At 43.4% G+C, this 20134-nt stretch overlaps 1 protein-coding gene across 3 annotated transcripts in view; it reads right to left on the bottom strand.

The window, feature by feature from the left end:
- The window catches only part of CRYBG1 (crystallin beta-gamma domain containing 1), a 221437-nt gene that overhangs the window by 55497 nt on the left and 145806 nt on the right, over positions 1-20134 (bottom strand). For all 3 annotated transcript variants that reach the window (XM_082475082.1, XM_082475081.1, XM_082475083.1), the window contains one exon: positions 3745-5324. In XM_082475082.1, coding sequence (XP_082331208.1) covers positions 3745-5324 — 1580 coding nt within the window. The remainder of the gene's footprint in view (positions 1-3744; positions 5325-20134) is intronic.

Consider the following 20134-nt stretch of genomic DNA (forward strand, 5'->3'; position numbering starts at 1 on the left):
TAGTTTAGAACATGTGTGTGTACTGGTTCACACACGTACATTTTATCATTGAAGATATCCTGTGGTTCTCTTCAAGGGCTGCAACAGGGGACAGTAGAAACTGGGGGATGGAACTGTTGGCCAACCACCCTCCTTTCAACCAGAATCACTCCTACTTATCTGTTTTATATATCACTTTTACATAAGCTTTCCAAGAAGAACAGATTCCAAAGCTAAAAACAAAAATGTCTAAATCATTAGTCTAGTGGTTTATAAAATGTAAGAGATAACACCCACTAACGTTCACTGATCGTCAAGCACTTTCTATGGCTTGCCTCATGTACAATTTTACACATTCTCTTTTAAGATGAGGAAGTTGGGGTCTAGAGAAGGTAAGTACTTTGCCTGAAGTCACACAGCTAGTAAGTGACAGAAGCCAGGTGTTCTGGTTTCAGATGCCATGCTCCCAACAACTCTACTATTCTGCTTCCCCAGATAGGATCAGACTAGATTCGCCTCAATGACCGCTTCTGGTTCTTTCCAGCTTTATGATCCAAGGAGTCAATAAATTATCAAAAGAGCTGTAAGATAATCATACTTTAGAGGCCACCTCCATAATGAAAACACAAAGTAGGGAAGCATTAACATCTCACACTGTCTCCTGCATGGACTCACTGGCCTTCAAGAAGGCTGGGCCTGAGGAGCCTTTTGAAGGAACAGGCAGTAGGATCTTGGACGAAGACACTTTATCCTTCTGGAGAAAATGATTAGACTGAGAAGACTTGAGATGTCCTTCCCAAATACAGCATTAAGAATTAGATGTTCATTTTTAAATTTTTTATTTAAATACTAAATTTGATACATTCTCATGAATTTCTCCTCGGCATTGCTTTCCCCAATATCTCCTCCTTATGATATCTAAGCTCCCTCACGGTGGGCCCTCACCTGAAATTTAAAAGCAAAATTAACTTATGAGCACTTCCTTAAAGATTAAATTCTAAAACCAGTGAGAGGATTAGAAACAAGAGAACTTACAAATGCTATCAGTTAATGAGGGACGTTCACATAGCAGGGAATATACATTTAAAAAATTCTCACTCATCAGCTCAAGGAACAGTCAAGTATCAAAGTAGATCTTATGATGTAAATGGAAAATGCTCCAGGTTAGCCAATAAGCTACGTTAAGGACAGAACACACACATCTGCACGTTAAAGATTTACACCAAGATCAAAATACATTTTACAACCGAACTTTCTGTGCTATTAACTTCTGCTACAGAGAGTCACTACAATTAACCTGGTTCGGACTGATTAAAAGGACGACTCCTATAATTCACGTTGTAATGCCTTCGTGAAGATGTGAGAAGGGAAAATATCCTGGAGTCTAAGAAGCCACGGCTATAATATGAGAAGAAAATTCTCCTTATTCTAAACATACCATTTTAAGAGTCTCAACATTCAATACGTGGTAGAACCGGAGACATAATTTCTCTAACAGCGTCAAGAAACATGCTGCTTCACAGTGATTATTTTTCGGGGAATATAAAACGGTTTTAACTATAAAATTTCAGATTCAAGTTGTTTTTAGAAATAATCCGTGTAACATCTCCAGTTGAAATACAATCAGAGGAAAAACTAAAGGGTCTGAAAAAAAAAAATCCATCAGTCAAACATAAATGGGTCAAAGGATGAGAAAGAATTATTAATTCTCCATTCCAATAGTTTGCCGATTCACCAAGTGCAAGGCCGTGCGCAAAACAGAATTAAACTGAGCCTCTGGCAAAGGAAAATTTTATGTAGGAAATAATCACTCCTTAGAAAAAGATATTTGGTTTCGTTCCGTCACAGGAAACAGCACATGAAGAAGAGTTTCATTGCAAGATTGCTTGGTTTGTTTACCCTATCCCTTAACAGTGTAACATTTCCGGGTTTTCCACTGGTGTATTCTGACTGGAAGACAGGGGAAGCACCCTTAATCAGGTACACAGCATAGTTTCTCTAAGGCTCACACTTAGGAGGTCTGAATGTTCAGTCACACTGGCCTTCTACAAATAATGGGCATCATTCACTCAGGTTATTTCTCCGATGCTGCTGTTGCAGAATAAATTGCTGACTCTATCCAGGTTCTCCAGGTTGGCAGCTGGTGAGGTAGCTCAAGTCATTCATTAAGCAGGATTTCCTCCCCAGTGTTTACCAAGCGGACTGCCTACTCTTAAGCTTACTTATCAAAGAATTCAAATAGAATGAATCCATTCAGTTTAAGAATGATAATGCTGTGGACTTCCCTGGTGGCGCAGTGGTTGAGAATCCACCTGCCAATGCAGGGGACAGGGGTTCGAGCCCTGGTCCGGGAAGATCCCACATGCCGCGGAGCAACTGGGCCCGTGCGCCACAACTGCTGAGCCCACGTGCCACAGCTACTGAAGCCCAAGTGCCTGGAGCTGTGCTCTGCAACGGGGGAGGCCACTGCAGTGGGACGACCCCGCTCGCCACAACTGGAGAGAGCCCACGCACAGCAACGAAGACCCAATGCAGCCAGAAATAAAATAAATAAATTTATATATATAAAAAAAGAATGATAACACTGTGAAAATCTCAGCTCTTTTAATAAATGTGTGAATGTAGGAAAAAGTTTAGATACTCACTTTCCACATGTGCTGAGAGACGGAGGAGGATGAGTGTGGGAAGGGGGAGGGTCTTAAGAGTTTTCTAGGGTGCCCTCCCTGTCCTGTCTACCTATACAGATCACACTCACCATCAAGGCACAATCCCATTTCCTCCAAAACACCAACAGTGATTTCTTCCTCCTGTGCACACCCCCAGCCTTGGGGACGGTAACATCCATTTGGCAGTTTAATCAGATTTATCACCTCTTATAGTTATTTGATTTGTCAGCATCTTGGGTGCCAGAATGTGCCATAAACTTTTCAAAGACAATATATACTGAAACACAGTTGTGGCTTTTTTCCCATAGTTCCTAGCACACTACCATGCACAGAAGGTACTCAATAAATATTTGAGAAATCAATAAACTTAACAGCAAGTGGTCACAATCTGCTGTTGAGCTTGATCCTTCTAACGTGTCCTTTCATTTATCAAATAGTCTCCCAGTAAAAACACTGATCTCTCTTCAATTCAATAACTGAAAATTACTTTTCGACCTGGTGGCAAAAATATCACAAAACTACCTAACATTATAAAGGGGAACCAAGATACTCGTATTAGAGATTTTTTGGTAAAGCTTTAGGCCAATAATGCACCAAGTTCCATAAAAGGTTCTGTGAATTCTCTTAAACTCAGACACATCAAAGCTATTGGGTATACAGTACATACTAGTATTTGCTCCCTGTTTTCAAATTCATTTGTGTTTTAAGAACGCCCCACCCAGGAATGCTGGTGCATATTCTGAATAAAGAATAGAATTAGCTCGTCAAGCCATGCAGTCTTCTATTATTATTTTTTTTTTTTTAGTCTTCTATTATTTATGTAAACACTGACCCTCCAGGGTTATCTCACTTTCACATTAATTGAACTTAAAAGGCTTATATTAACAGGAATTAACATCCAACTAAGGCCCCAATGGGTCATCTTCTTAAACCTTAACTGTGCTAACTAGCCCTTCACTATCTTAATTTCACCACCGAGGAGAAAACCCAACGCACTTACAGTTCTTCCACAAATGCAAAGAACCTGCGCCGCTCAGAGAGGCCGCCCAGCCCGTGTGCGGCCACCGCGGCTCGCCGGCCCAACCCCGCAGTTACTTACATGGTCACTTTAGTGGTCACTGTCCATCTGCCCACACCGAAATGGTTCCTGGGCTTCAAGCCGTCGGCGTCAGAACCTCCGACCGATCTGCCCAGCTCTTTGCTTCGACTTCCCTCTCCCCGGCCGTCGAAGAGGTTGGGGAGCGGCCCGCTCTTGGGCTCGGGCTTGATCTCGGGCAGCAGCGAGCTGCTCTTCACCATAAGCTTGCGGCAGATAACCCGGGCCGCCTCCTCCCCTCTCTCCTTGGCGGCCGGGCCGGGGCCGGGGCCGGGGCCGGACGCCCTTCTGGGAGTGGAGTCCTTGGCCGGAGCCCGCGCGCCGCCGGCGGGTGAGGTGGGCACGGCCTCCGGAACGCGGCTTCGGCCCCTCCTCTTGGTGGGGGACGAGGCGGGCGCCGGCTGTTTGCTCCGCTCCGACTCCGCTAGCGGCTGCCCTTTGGGGTCGGGGCTGGGCTTGGACTCTAGGCCGGAAACAGAGGCAACGCCCCCGTCGGGGGCCGCCCGCGGAGATTTCACTTTCTTTTCAGCAGAGCCGTTCCCGGCGGCCGCGTTTGGCGCCACCTCGTTGTCGAAGACCGCGTCGTTCCGGGGCGCGCAGTCGGGCAGCGGCGGGTCAGCACCGGGGAAGTCGGTGGATTTCTGCGACCTCCGCCGCCTCCCCAGCTTTCGGCCGCTCGACCTCTTCTCCATATCTTCGCAATCGCCGGAATCTTCAGCCCCGGGACTGATCACGACCGGCTTGTCCACCCGCGCCACCTCAGCCTTACTCAAGTAGATGTCCAGAGTCAACAATTTGGCGGGGTGGGCGCGCTCGTGGGGCCTACAGTCTTGCCCCGGGGGGTCGGCTTTGCTGTTTGCAGGCGCCGAACCCGCCTGGTTCTCTGCGCCCTCAGCGGGACGGCGGCCTGCAGGAGCCGATGCGTCCTCGGGGGGCTGGCTCGGCGCGTCTTGGTGCTCCGGAGAGCCTCCTTGGGCACACACGCGGGCGGCCCCGGCGGGCGAGCCCGGCACGCCCCTCGCTCCCCGAGCTGGCTCCTGCTTGCGGCCAGCGCCGGGCGAAGCGTCCTCCCCCGGAGTACGGGCGAGCGTCTCTGCGTTCTCCTGCCCGGAGGAATTCTCTAGTGAGGAATGAAGCTGCTTGGCAGCGGTGGTGGCAGCTGGGAAAGTCTCTCCCTCTGCCTCCATTAGTGCTAATTGGGGTGAATCACTTTCATGGCCCTGCTGCACAGCCGCCTCCTTGGCACGGCTGCCCGAGCCAGGTGACCTCTCGGCGTCCGGGTGGGCCGCCTGGACGCAGCCCTCGGGGCGCTGGCCCTTCGGCTCCTGGCACTTCTCCTTGGGGGAGCCCTCCTCGCACGTGTCTGTCTGCTTTCGTTGGCTGCCCCGAAGTTGACTCTTCTCAGTCTCTGTTTCGGGGAGTTTGGAAGAGGTTACTTCTTTGGGAGAGACTGATTTGGCATTTGAGCTGGTGGGACTTTCTAACCCGTTTCTGGTGTTCCTTCTCCTTCCTACCGTGAACAGAGTGCCGAGTTTTCCCAAAACTGGTTTCCTTTTATTCTCTTCTGGTGGTTGTGCGCTGGACTGAAAAATAAAAGGGGATGGGAAAGAGAGAACCTGAGAATCCGTTTTTTTCCCTTTAGTAGTTAAGTATATTATGGAACTACAAGCCAAAATGATAATAGGCCAGAGTTTCTAACTGAAAACGAGATTTGTTTGGGAATTCATTCCAACAAAATAAACTCTTATTTTACCTTTTTAATTTTTCTCAAACACCATCTATGCTTGGCGCTACTGAAGAGTAACATTAACTATAGAAAGAAAATTATGAAAGAAAATTCGGAAGGTCCAAATAATCACTCAAGCAAAATAAACAACTCCCAGGTCTTTCTACGTTTTGCTTTTTACCTCCTTCCTCCGTAAAGATGCAATTGCAAAACAGCCATGCGTGACTACAGGGCAGCAGTAAACATACTAAAGGCGGAATTTTTTCTGAAATGCCGCCTTTTCTTTTTGTAGGCGGAAAGGAGTACGGGGAAAAACAGTCTTCTCCAGAACTGAAAGAAACCACTTGGGTTCAACATGACTGCAAACGAAAAACCCTGAGAAAACGAGCATTTGAGCCCCTGGGCGTGCCTTTGGCCAAGCCCGGGGTTCTCGGCGCGCCAGGCACCGCTGGTCCAATGGGAGAAGCACGTAGGCATCAAATGCCCGCTGGTCCTCATGGAACACAGCTGACTCCTGCCTAGCTCACCCGAGACGGTCTTCTCCGCGGGGAGTTCCGGGGAGTGTCAAATACGGCGAGCACGTGCGCGAGGGAGGGCGAAGGTGCTGGGCGACCGCCTTCGCAGATTCCCACCCCCCGACCCCACCCCGCTCTGGCCGGGGCTGACGAAAGCGCGCGGGGCTCTCCCACGCCCACCTCGGCCGGGGGTCGGTCCCTCACCACCCCGCTGGGCTCCGGGTGCGCACCGGGGGGGGGAGGGACCCCAGGGGCCGACCCACCCATGGGAGGAGCCCTGGCCGCCAGCGACGAGCAGCCCGGGTGCCGGTAAGGGGAAAAACCTGCGCCTGTTACAAAGCCTGGGGCAAAACGGCCGGCACCTGGCGCCCGCGCGGGAAACCAGGAGGGCGCTCAGAACAAATCAATTAAAGCAAATCGGCCAATGGGCGCCGCGGCGCGCCGGGAGCCGGTAAGCGAGGTGCCCGGGAGGGCAGGAAGAGGAGGAGGCCCGCCTGCGGCAGGGAGGGAGCGCGAGCGGCGAGCCCAGCCAAGCTCCTAGCGGAGGGAAGCCTATTCCCGGTAACGAGCCCACGGCAACCCAGACCACACGTGTGGCTACAATAACTTAAGAATTACCTCTTCCACCTAAAACCCAGGAGCTAGCTTGGTCCCCACCTTTCTCGGAAGGTGAAGACTCAGGGCAGTTTTTACAATATTGACTGTTTACAGAGGAGTTTCTGAATCACTCTTTAAAGCTACTCCATTTCATTTGAATTATATGCAGCCAGTGGACGTGGGAGATGGTGGGAAATAGGAAAGACTGTAAGATAAAGCATGGAAGTAGCAGGGTCCACAAGCATTTACTGAGACAGTCTTGGCACTGTAACATCATGTCATTCTGCAACAGCCACGTGAGGTGCTTGTTACCCCACAGCAGAAATAAGGAAAGCAAAGCTCAGAGCAGAGACTTAAGGTGTGTTAGGTGTGGGGGCAATAAAGTCAGGATCCAAACCCAGGTCCTCAGCTTCCAGCCCGAGCACCCCCAACTCCCCACAGAGGACATGGCAGTGCAGTGGGCACCCCTGAGCCAGAGTCAGCCCAGAGGAGTAGACTGCAGGCCACACTTCCCCCAGAATCGGCTCCTGAGGAAATGCTCCTGAATCAGATTTACTGACAAACTCCAGAGGTGATTCTTCGTGCTTGAGAAGCCCCTGGTGGGAGCTTTGGAACTAGACAGCTGCTGCATGAGGAGAGGGACAATCGAATGTTGCAGCCACGGGGAGCTTTTGTGACTGAGTTGATATGCTTCTAAAATCTAACCAGATTTTGATTAATAATTATGCAGTGGTTATGTAAATAATATAGGAAGAATTCACTGTGTAATTTAAGAAAAAATACATTAAAATATTCCAGTCTCCTAAGGAATATATTTGGACTCTTTCACTATGAGTCAAAGGTTATTACATGGTTTTTAAACGTAATAATTCCTTATGCACTAGACTTACTAAGTGATTTACATAGATTCTCATCAGAGACAGCCCTGAAGATAGGTAGTGTTTTTATGCTCATTTGCCAAGGTTCCTTATCCCTGCTCAAGGTCCCACAGCCAGTAGTCTTTCTAACTCTGGAAATGGAGCTCTTTGTCTCTGCTGCCTGGACAGGCCTTCAAACACATCCTAAAGAAGTAGCCAGGAATAGGTTTGAGTCTTATTGGCTCAATTCTAGCCCATGTCCATAGAAAATTAGTGTACATGTTATCCTGTCCTGCCAATGATGTTGCAATCCACTTTTCCCATGCGGTTGAAAGGCATCTGATCAGCAGTCTTCTCTGCTCAGTACAGGTTTTTGTTTTGGTTTGGTTTTCATTTTTGGCTATAGCTGCTTTTTACAGAACCTGTTGTTCTTTGTAGTTTGACCTCATCAACTACTTGACTCCTTCTCCCCCCAGAGGGGCAGCCAGTTTGTCACCTGCCAAGCTGCTCTGTCTGTTGAACTTACTAGAATTCCAGACTTTTGTTTAGATGTGAATGTTCACAGCAGCTTCATTCATAATAATCAAAAACTGGAAACAGGGGCTTCCCTGGTGGCGCAATGGTTGAGAGTCTGCCTGCCAATGCAGGGGACGTGGGTTCGAGCCCTGGTCTGGGAAGATGTCACATGCCGCAGAGCAACTGGGCCCGTGAGCCACAATTGCTGAGCCTGCACGTCTGGAGCCTGTGCTCCGCAACAAGAGAGGCCGTGATAGTGAGAGGCCCGCGCACCGCGATGAAGAGAGGCCCCCACTTGCCGCAACTAGAGAAAAGCCCTCGCACAGAAACGAAGACCCAACACAGCCATAAATAAATAAATAAATAAAAATTAAAAAAAGAAAAAAGAATCACTTAGATCAAGTTGACATGTGTAGTAGTGGTAGTAGTAGTAGTAATAAAAAACAAACAAAAAAAAACTGGAAACAACTTAAATGTCCCATCAGCTGGTGAATGGATCCAACAGTGGTACACCCATACAACAGAATGCTACTCAGCAATAAAAAGGACCAAACTTCTAAAACATGTAATGACATGGATGAATCTCACAAGCATTATGCTAACTGGAAGAAGCCAGACTCAAAAGGTACTGCATGGTTCCATTTATATGACATTCTAGGCGATGCAAATCCAATCTGTAATCGTAGAAAGTAAATCAAAGGTTGCCTGAGGGCGGGGTGGGCAAGGAGGTGTGACTGGAAACAGGCACAAAGGAACTTTGGGGGATAAGGGCAGTGTTCCATATCTTGATTGTGGTGATGGTTACACATGTGTACATATCTTTCAAAACTCATCAAACTGTACACTTAAAATGGGGACAATTTTTATATGTAAATTATCTTAATAAAGTTGATTTAAAAATAAAGCTTTTTCCCTGGGAAGTAAAGAGCAGAAACACAATCCATCTGGCTCAGCTGCCCATTTCGTAGTTCTTAGTCAATGGGGGCCTCAAGTTGTTTCAAAGGCTACTTTCTCACTTACAGGGGAATGCAGTCTTCCCCCGAGGGGTCGGGGCCCTGCATCTCCAGCATCAGATCTCTGTGTAGGATCTCTGAGAGTTCAGAGTTCAGAGCGCACCATTCCTCCTGAGTAAAGTTCACAGTCACATCTTTGAGGAACACCCCTTCTTAAAACAGGACACGTTTCTTTTCAGCCAGGGATTATTTCATTATAGTGTTCATGGAGGAAGCATGAATATAGTAGATGGAAAACAAAAATGAGATGGCCTGGGAGTTGTCTAGAGAGTAGGCACCTCCTTAAGTAGGAGCCTTTGCACCTAGAGTCCTAAACCTAGAATGGGAGGCCAAAGACCCAGCACCTTCCCCCCTCGACCTTGATGATCATCTGTTAGGAAGGGGAGTGTTTTGCACAGAGGCCACGGGGGCCCATCAGTCTTCTTCCTGCTCCCCCAGGCTACTCCCCAGGCTCTCCTCCTGGTGTGGTCAGGGTCCTGAGAGTTCTCAGGCTGGGTGTTCTCGGACTATAGCACAGCCATGCAAACCCGGGAGCTCCTTTGTAGTTAGTTTTTTACCCTGTCCTTTCTGCCTACCTCGCTGTGCAGAAACCTGCACCTGGAATCCTCCTGTCACCCATGCCCTACTGAGATAAGCATAATCCACAATAGGACAATGTTAGAAATGGTCCATGGGTTGTGTGCTGGGATTCGTTTTAGTGTTCTTGTTGGCAAACATTACATGTGGCTCATTAGGGGCCATGTGCGAGTATCTATAACAAGACCACAGCCCAGCAGTGTGTAGAGGCCCAGGCAGTACTGGCTGCAGTGCTGTTCTCTGATTCTCAACCTTCTTGGTATGGCAGCACCTACTATCAGCAGCTGCCACTAAATAAAAGCTACCTTGTACTGTTAAAAATAATTTAAGAGATCTTTTCTATCTGCTCACTGGTGGGGAACAAAAGGTCAGGAAATACAGGATAAATTGTTAATATACCAAAATGTTTGGATATACAGGCAAAATAGTTTATTGCTTTTTAAAGATTACCTTTAAGTCGTTGCTTTAAATTTAGAAGTGCTTCACCTGAAATCATGTTTGGAGGTTGAAGGAAAATACGTTGAGCATATTATTTGAAAATGTAACGAACAAATTGTTTAAAAATAAGTCTTTCATATATTTCCCATCTTTTCCTTGCACAGTGGAATATAAGCCCCTTAAGAGCAAGAAAATTGACCTATCCGTATTCCCAACACCTAGCACAGGGACTTACAGTAGACATGGACATAAATTATTTGATGCTACTAAAGAATTAGTAACATCCCCACTCCCTTCCAAAAAGGAGTCATCAGCACTCTTGCAGACAACTGTAAACATAGTTAGTTCTAAACAAAACAAAAACAGAATGGAAATCTTTTCTGCACAAGACTTAGTGTGGTTGCGAGCATCATACTCAATGGTGAAAAACTGAAAGCATTTCCACTAAGATCAGGAACAAGACAAGAATGTCCACTATCACCACTCTTATTCAACATAGTTTTGGAAGTCCTAGCCACAGCAATCAGAGAAGAAAAAGAAATAAAAGGAACACAAATTGGAAAAGAAGAAGTAAAACTGTCACTGTTTGCCGATGAAATGATACTATACATAGAAAATCCTAAAGATGCCACCAGAAAACTACTAGAACTAATCAATGAATTTGGTAAGGTTGCAGGATACAAAATTAATGCACAGAAATCTCTGGCATCCTATATACCAACAACAAAAAATCAGAAAGAGAAATTAAGGAAACACTCCCATTTACCACTGCAACAAAAAGAATAAAATACCTAGGAATAAACCTGCCCAAGGAGGCGAAAGACATGTACTCAGAAAACTATAAAACACTGATGAAAAAAATCAAAGATGACATAAACAGATGGAGAAATATACCATGTTCTTGGATTGGAAGGATCAGTATTGTGACAATGACTATACTACCCAAAGCAATCAACAGATTCAATGCAATCCCTATCAAACTACCAATGGCATTCTTCACAGAATTAGAACAAAAAATTTTACAATTCGTATGGAAACACAAAAGACCCCGAATAGCCAAAGCAATCTTGAGAAAGAAAAACGGAGCTGGAGGAATCAGTCTCCCTGACTTCAAACTATACCACAAAGCTACAGTAATCAAGACAGTATGGTACTGGCACAAAAACAGAAATACAGATCAACAATACAGGATAGAACGCCCAGAGATAAACCCACACACATATGGGCACCTAGTTTATGACAAAGGAGGCAAGAACATACAATGGAGAAAAGACAGCCTCTTGCAATAAGTGGTGCTGGGAAAACTGGACAGCTACATATAAAAGAATGAAATTAGAACACTCCCTAACACCATACACAAAAATAAACTCCAAATGGATTAAAGACTTAAATGTAAGACCAGACACTATAAAACTCTTAGAGGAAAACATAGGAAAAACACACTTTGACATAAACCACATCAAGATCTTTTCTGACCCATCTCCTAGAGTAACAGAAGTAAAAACAAAAATAAACAAATGGGACTTAATTAAACTTAAAAGCTTTTGCACAGCAAAGGAAACCATAAACAAGACAAAAAGATAACCCTCAGAATGGGAGAAAATATTTGCAAATGAAACAATAGACAAAGGATTAATCTCCAAAATATACAAACAGCTCAGGGAGCTCAATATCAAGAAAACAAACAATCCAGTTAAAATATGGGCAGAAGACCTAAATAGACATTTCACCACGGAAGACATACAGATGGCCAAGAGGCACATGAAAAGATGCTCAACATCACTAATTATTAGAGAAATGCAAATCAAAACTACAATGAGGTATCACCTCACGCTGGTCAGAATGGCCATTATCAAAAATCTAGAAACAATAAATGCTGGAAAGGGTGTGGTGAAAAGGGAACCCTCCTGCACTGCTGGTGGGAATGTAAACTGATACAACCACTATGGAAAACAGTATGGAGGTTCCTTAAAAAACTAAAAATAGAACTACCATATGACCCAGCAATCCCACTACTGGGCATATACCCTGAGAAAACCATAATTCAAAAAGAGACATGTACCACAATGTTCATTGCAGCACTATTTACAATAGCCAGGACATGGAACCAACCTAAATGTCCACTGACAGACGAATGGATAAAGAAGATGTGGCACATATATACAATGGAATATCACTCAGCCATAAAAAGAAACGAAATTGAGTTATTTGTAGTGAGGTGGATGGACCTAGCGTCTGTCATACAGAGTGAAGTAAGTCAGAAAGAGAAAAACAAATACCGTATGCTAACACATATATATGGAATCTAAAAAAAAAAAAAAATGGTACTGATGAACCTAGTTGCAGGGCAGGAATAAAGAGGTAGACATAGAGAATGGACTTGATGACATGGGGTGGGAGGGCGAAGCTGGGGCAAAGTGAGAGTAGCATGACATATATACACTATAGAATGTAAAATAATTGGCTGGTGGGAAGCAGCAGCATAGCACAGGGAGATCGGCTTATTGCTTTGCGATGACTTAGAGGGGTGGGATAGAGAGGGTGGGAGGGAGGCCCAAGAGGGAGGGGATATGGGGACATGTGTATGCACATGGCTGATTCACTTTGTTGTGCAACAGAAACTAACACAGTACTGTGAAGCAATTCTACTCCAATAAAGATCTATTAAAAAAAAAAAAAAGACTTAGTGTGGTCAAGAATTTGCAGCTCTGTTCTGCCCATGTGAGGATTCTGCACGGCGATGCAGCTGCTGGCACACAAACTTGGATTTCTTCAGGTTTACTGCTGGCTCCCAGCCTGAGTCTGACTTGAGAAAGCAGATCAAGATCTTTTACATGTATTCACATGTGCCTCCTGCTAACATGTGGTCAGTGATGTACAAAAGTAACTCTTTCTTTTTTTTTAAACACTTGTGATTCCCTGTGAGCTCACTATGGACTGAGATTTTGAATAGGCATTTAAAATGATCTGCTGTCCTCTTCATCGCTCTATCTTTTTGGTATTGCTTGTGCTAATATATATGGCCTACTCTAAATAATACAACACACACGCACACAAAATGCAAAAGAAGCAATGTTCACATAAATACACCTTGACCTATTAAACACTGAAACTTTTCATTTTAACTTTTTAAATATTTTTTTCATATGTTATCAAGTTCCCTCCCTCAGAGTATACTAAATATAATTTAGCTATGGCTTAATGATTCTGGAGACAGAACTATTTACATTTGTGCTATAATAATGATTTCTTCCATGGCTGTTACAATGAGTATAGGCTAAGGTTTGCACTAAATGACCCACAGATTATAATACTGTTTAATCATAAGCAGGCCTTTTACAAAGAGGCACAGGAAATTACTGCATTCAACCAGTTTTGATCTATGTACAATTTCATATGGTGCAACCAATAGTACGTTGCATCAGACCTTCAGAGCCTCTCTCCACTCTCACTGCTCCCCCGTCTCTCGGGGTGGGATGCTTGCCCCTGTGCTGTTTTCAATATCTGTCAGCATCCCACTGCCCACCCCATCTCTGCTGCTCACCATTGTTCTCTCTTTTTTTTAAATCTGTCCTTTCCATTTCATGTGACACATACTTCTCTACTTACAACCTCCATGTTTGTTTTTTTTTCTAATGCTGTCACTTCAAACCAAATGGCAATCATATCCTGTTGTATAGAATTATAGGTATACTATTATGTAAAAGAATAGGAGCAGACTTTTTTTTTTCCAACTGTCAGGTTTAACAGCATCCTGAAAAAGAGGTGTTATTGAATATGAAAGCCATAATTTAGGAAATAGTTGTATGTTCATTATTCCAAAAGTATTCCCCACCCTTTCAGAGGGTTTGAAGAAGTAAAGAGTTTCTTTTAAAAAGTAGACTCCCAGTTCCAGCTAAGGATTGTCTTTAGGTCATTTACTGTTTGACAGAAGCAGAGTGAAAGCTAATTGTTTAAAGCCACTGACACTTGATCAATTAAAAAGGAAGGTAAGATCATAGAATGTTTGAATTGTAGGGTCATTTACTCATTCATCCCGCTAATAATTATTGAGAGTGTGCTTTGTGTCAGATTTTCTTCTTACCTTAAAGAAGCAAACTGTGGCCCAAAGCATCAGATAATTTTCCTAAGACACAAGTCGGCCTTTCTAAAAGTTAGCTCAGTAATTTTTCCCATTTGAATTTATAGTATATCATTAGGAAAATAAGATTTCATTTACTAGAATATGACTTTCGTACCACTTTTATGTACGTACTGACCATATAGAGTCTGTTACACCTGTGTGGCATGCTTCCTCCTGAGCCTTGCAACATAATAATGGCCGGGATTGAGCTCTCACTTATGATGGAGTGCTGGCTGTAGAATCAGGTAACTCTGTAAACAGTGGGCACTTCTGTTTGCTCACCCTTTGTCACCCTTCTCTGTGCCCCAGGCCCTTGACCATAAGGAATATACAAACAGACTGCCTTACCCTTTGGCTTTGATAGGTTCAACCAGTAAAAGACACTGACAGGAAACCAAAGGGAGGGACTAGAGTGAGGTCAAGGTAATTCCTTCCTACCCCTCTCTCTCCTTGTCAGGCTCTGGGTTGGGTGTGGTCCAGCATGACCATGGCATCGGTCAGGCAGCCACTCTTGCAGCTACACTTCTGTCGCCAGGTCCCAGGAATTGCTTCCTTCTCTCACTCCTCCAGGCCTGGGATGGAAAGGGTCTCAGTGGTGATGGCCTGGCAGTGCTTCACTATCCTTTGCTTGGGGTGGAACCAGGTTTTTTCATTTTTTTATTTTTGGCTGCCTTGGGTCTTCGTTGCTGCGCGCGGGCTTTCTCGAGTTGCAGCGAGCGGGGGCTACTCTTCGTTGTGGCGCGCGGGCTTCTCATTGCGGTGGCTTCTCTTGTTGTGGAGCATGGGCTCTAGGCGCGCAGGCTTCAGTAGTTGTGGCACGCAGGCTCAGTAGTTGTGGCTTGCGGGCTCTAGAGCGCAGGCTCAGTAGTTGTGGCACACAGGCTTAGTTGCTCCACAGCATGTGGGATCTTCCCGGACCAGGGTTCGAACCCGTGTTGCCTGCATTGGCAGGTGGATTCTTAACCACTGCCCTACCTGGGAAGCCCCTGGAACCAGGTTTTGTGGGGCATGAAGCATATATAATTTTGAGAGCTTTCTTTAAGAAGACGACGACATAATATTAGATTACAGATTTAGGGACAGAGCCTTGGAAGAGGCCTTGTGAAGGAAGAAATTGTGAAGCTTAAGCTTCTTTTGCCTCTTGTGGTTTCCTTAAAACTTTGCCCATGCTTTGTACATAGCCCCTCTTACTTAACTCAATCATCCAAGTTGACTGTGCCCTTTCCCATGCTGGGATCCTGACTAATATTTACTATGTGCTCAATCATGGGTAACAGATAACTCACAATGTTTCTCTCTGTGTAAACTGAACAGTTTCCCCCAACATTTTTTTTTCTCTATCACACTGAATTAATTTGCTTTACAGTAGAGATGTAAATATAATCTTAATTTGGTGAATATTTTTTTCCCATGTATAATGTGTAAATTACAGGAGATATGGGAATTTGACATGGATAGCAAATATTTCTTACTACCTCCTGGATTGTGGGCATATTTTGATTAGTATATAATCAAATTACTGGCTAGGTAGTTCCTAGTTGGAGTAAAGAAGCTTAGCCAAACTGGAAAATGGAAATGTGCTCATTGTCAAGTTAGTTCCTTTTTTATTGACTCAGAACCAAAAAAGCATGTCCTTTATATATTTTAAAAAAGAATGACTTGTACAATAACTCAGGCCAAAGATCAAGAATAAGTACTTTAAAACACTAGAAAACCATCAGTGCATTGCCGAATCCAAGCGCTCAAGTCCCAAGGATTAACTTCCAGTTAGGTCATCCATATGTAGATGATGTGATGAGAGGGATAGGGATATTGGGGAGATGAGGGTGAAGCAGCCCAAGAGAGACTGACACAGCATGCCTGTCTCCACCAGGCCCAGCTGGCAACCAAGTCCACTAAGGGGACCAGGATGAGAGAAGGAACTCGGAGGTAGCAGCTCTGTAAAGAATGAAGAAGCCTCTGCAACACAGCGCTGTCAACTCCAGGCTCCCTCTGAGACTTCTAGTGACCTTGAGACCTCATAACTTGAGGTTAGTTTAACCACATTTAAAAGTATGGCAGAAAATAGTGGGTTTTTTCCTAGAAAATAAATTTCTTTATCTTTCCAATTCATATATACTTCCCAGAAATATCTCCGTTTTCTGCAATTTCTAGTGAGAATTATTGACTTCCTGGCAATTCATTTCAAATTAAGAAGGAAAATGCATGCTTTCATGGAGAGAGCTCAGGAATACTACTGAATAGGGATCAAATAATTTTTCTCAAAAATTCCTCTTCTATCATCGAGGGTATTGAGAAATTCACGTGAAATGATATATGTGAACATGCTTTGAAAAGCACAAAGTGCCTAAGACGGTGATGGCTGGCATAATTCATAGTCTGATATTCTGCTGATGTTTCATAACCCAAGTTGAAGCTGACTAAATAACAGGATTAATTTATGATTCTTGGTGAGATGGAGATGAACATAGAATATGATAGACATGCAGAACGTGGCATATCGCTGCTCATGAGCACTCATCTTCAATGTGTCATGACTAGAATAAAGAAAAACTGAAGTCTACCCTTCCTTGTAAACATTATCTTTTCCAGATCATAATGTATAGAAGATATGCAACTAGGTAGAATGAACAGCTCTGGATCACCCTATGTAGAAAAAGCACCTCACTTTCTATAACCTTATGCTCCTTTATTTTTCTTCACAGCACTTATTATTACCTGAACTGAAAGTACTTAATATTTATTTGTATACTTTGTTGTCTGTCGTTCCTCGTAGAATGTAAGCTTCATGAGAATAAGAATGTAGTTTTGTTCACCATGTCCCTATTCCTTCCTCAATGTGTGGTACCAATAGGCACTGAATAAATATTTATCAAAAGAACACATCAACCATATTTTCCAGAAATCTCTCAGTCTCCCACAGACAAGAGCCAGACAACATTGTGTAATGGTACAGCCAGTAGTTTGGGGGCAATGAATTATTACTGAGGCCCTCAGTGAACATTCTCAGACAGGAACAAAGGCCTGCCTCTAGCCTTGGCCCCCTTCTCAAATGATTCCCTTAAAATCCAGTTTCTGAAATGCTCATCCTCTGGATTGTTTGAGGATCAAATGAGATGTCTGTGAAACACCTAGCACAGTCTCTGGGGAAGAGACAGGGAATGGGAAAGGAAACCTTAAAATATATATATACATATTCATATTTGAAAGTCAGACTATATAAACAAGTACAATGAAGAAAATATAAATTATCCTTTATCTTTTCTATCCCAAAATACCACTATTACTATTTTTTCTTTCTGGCTTTTTGTCAGGGCATTGTATAATAGCATTTTGTACCTGCTTTTTGGTATATTATTCTTTCACTGAATTCATGCCAATAAATATATTTCTATAACTATATTTTAATGGTTGCATTAAATTCTACCATGTCAGTGTACCACAATGCCTACAGTTTATGTTATTTTCAATGCATTGCAGACTGCAGAAACTATATTTGTACCTTATCTCTACACATATCCTTAATTATTCCCACAGGATATGTTCCTAATTAGTAGTGAAGGGAATGAAAAGGAAAACCACAATGAGATATCTTTACAAATCCATCAGATTGGAAAATAATTAAAAAGAGCAATGATTCCAAATATAAGAAAGGCTGTGGAGCAATAGGAACGCTCATACACTGGTGATGGGAGTGTAAATTGGAACCACTACTTTGGAAAACACTTTGGCATTACTGAATAGAACAGAAGATATGCACATCCTATGAGCATAGCAGTATATTCCCTAGAGCAGCAGTCCTCAAAATTCTGGTTTCAGAAGTCCTTGACACTCTTAAAAAATTAAGGCCCCCAAGAGCCTTTGTTTGTATGGGTTATATCGATCTACACTTCTCAGCTTAGAAATTAAAACTGAGCTGTGTTAGCATACCATATTTGTTTTTCTCTTTCTGACTTACTTCACTCTGTATGACAGACTCTAACTCCATCCACCTCACTACAAATAACTCAATTTTGTTTCTTTTTATGGCGGAGTAATATTCCATTGAATATATGTGCCACATCTTCTTTATCCATTCATCCGATGATGGACACTTAGGTTGCTTCCATGTCCTGGCTATTGTAAATAGAGCTGCAATGAACAAATACAGTATGCTAACACATATATATGGAATCTAAGGAAAAAAAAAAAAAAAAGAAAGGTCATGAAGAACCTAGTGGCAAGACGGGAATAAAGACACAGACCTACTAGAGAATGGACTTGAGGATATGGGGAGGGGGAAGGGTAAGATGTGACAAAGTGAGAGAGTGGCGTGGACATATATACACTACCAAACGTAAAATAGATAGCCAGTGGGAAGCAACCGCATAGCACAGGGAGATTAGCTCTGTGCTTTGTGACCACCTAGAGGGGTGGGATAGGAAGGGTGGGAGGAAGGGAGATGCAAGAGGGAAGAGATATGGGAACATATGTATATGTATAACTGATTCACTTTGTTATAAAGCAGAAACTAACACACCATTGTAAAGCAATTATACTCCAATAAAGATGTTAAAAAAAAAAAAAGTCTAAATGAGGAAAACAGCTTCAAACTCCAAAAAAAAAAAAAAACTGAGCTGTTTTTAAAGTTCAACAATACTCAGGACACATTCTATTAGTCATCAGAGCAAGACATTATCGCATATCACGTTGCCTCTGGATCTTCACTGTACCCTTGTGATAGGATGAAGGTGAAAGGCAAATAACATCTTAGCATTTTTATGAAAATAGTTTTGACATTACGGACTCCCCTGGAAGATCTGGGGAACCCCCAAGTGTCCCCAGACCTCACTTTGAGAACTGCTGCCCTCGAGAGGCTCATGCACATTGTTCAAGGACATGAGCACAAGGATGTTCCCAGCAGCGTTGCTGGTACAAGCCCCCAACAAGAAACCTACCCAGATCCCATCCACAGCAAGATGAATAAGTTCATTGTGGTTCATTCATAAAACAGAATACTCTACAGCAACAGAAATGAATGAACTCCGGCAGCACAATCCGTGAATGAATTTTATAAACATAAAGTTGATTGAAAGAATCTGGACCCGAATGAGAACTTAGGATATAATTCCATTTATATGAAATTCAAGAACAAGTAAATTAATTTGCACTGTCTTGGGATACATTCATAGGTGGTAAAATTATAAAGAAAAGAAGAGATATGATGATTGTAACATTTAAGAGAGTAGTCACCTCTTGTGGTACAGATCCTCTCTTTATTTAAAAATTTGATATTTTGTTCACATGGATTTTTTGCATTAACTTTTGTTTTTAAAAATATTGCAATAAAAGACTGAATTGAAATATTATTTATCTTGATTACCGAGTTTTTTGGCACCCCCTTAAACTTTGCTCCTGAGGCAAGAGCCCCACTCCCCTCACCCTACTACTGGCCCTGATGGTGAAGGAGGGGAGTGGGTGTGATCAGAAAGAGACCCACAGGAGACTTAAGAGGTGGTAGCAATATGCTATTTCTTGACCTGCACCTAGTTATTAGAGGTGCTTGCTTTATAATTATTCATTATACCTTACATGTATATTTTATATACTTTTCTGATGCATGCTGTATTTTACAATGACTAGGTAAACTTCATTTCTTTGCTTTCCAATGGGATTGAACATGTTTTATATCCTTATTGGCCTTTTATCTTTCCTCTTTTGTGATTTATTTCAGCTAACATTTAAGAACCTACCATGTGCCAACTACCTCTTAACAGTCCTGTGAGGTGATAACTATCATCCTCATTTTACGTTTGAGAAAACTGCAATGTGAAAAGTGATTTGCCTAAGGTCATGCATAGCTGGTGGCACCAGAAAATGCACTGCGATGTTTGTGCTATTTCTCTCCTTCTCTTTCCTGTTCTGTTCCTTTGGGTTACATTGGTTACACACACACACACACACCCCACACATACTTAAATATGAACAGAGATGAGGGAGGTCACCCCAGATACAGAAAAAGCAGAGAAGTAAAGCGTGCTGCTAAGGAAGGT

This window comes from Balaenoptera physalus, assembly GCF_965194825.1.
Source record: "Balaenoptera physalus genome assembly, chromosome: 9".
Lineage (NCBI taxonomy): Eukaryota > Metazoa > Chordata > Mammalia > Artiodactyla > Balaenopteridae > Balaenoptera > Balaenoptera physalus.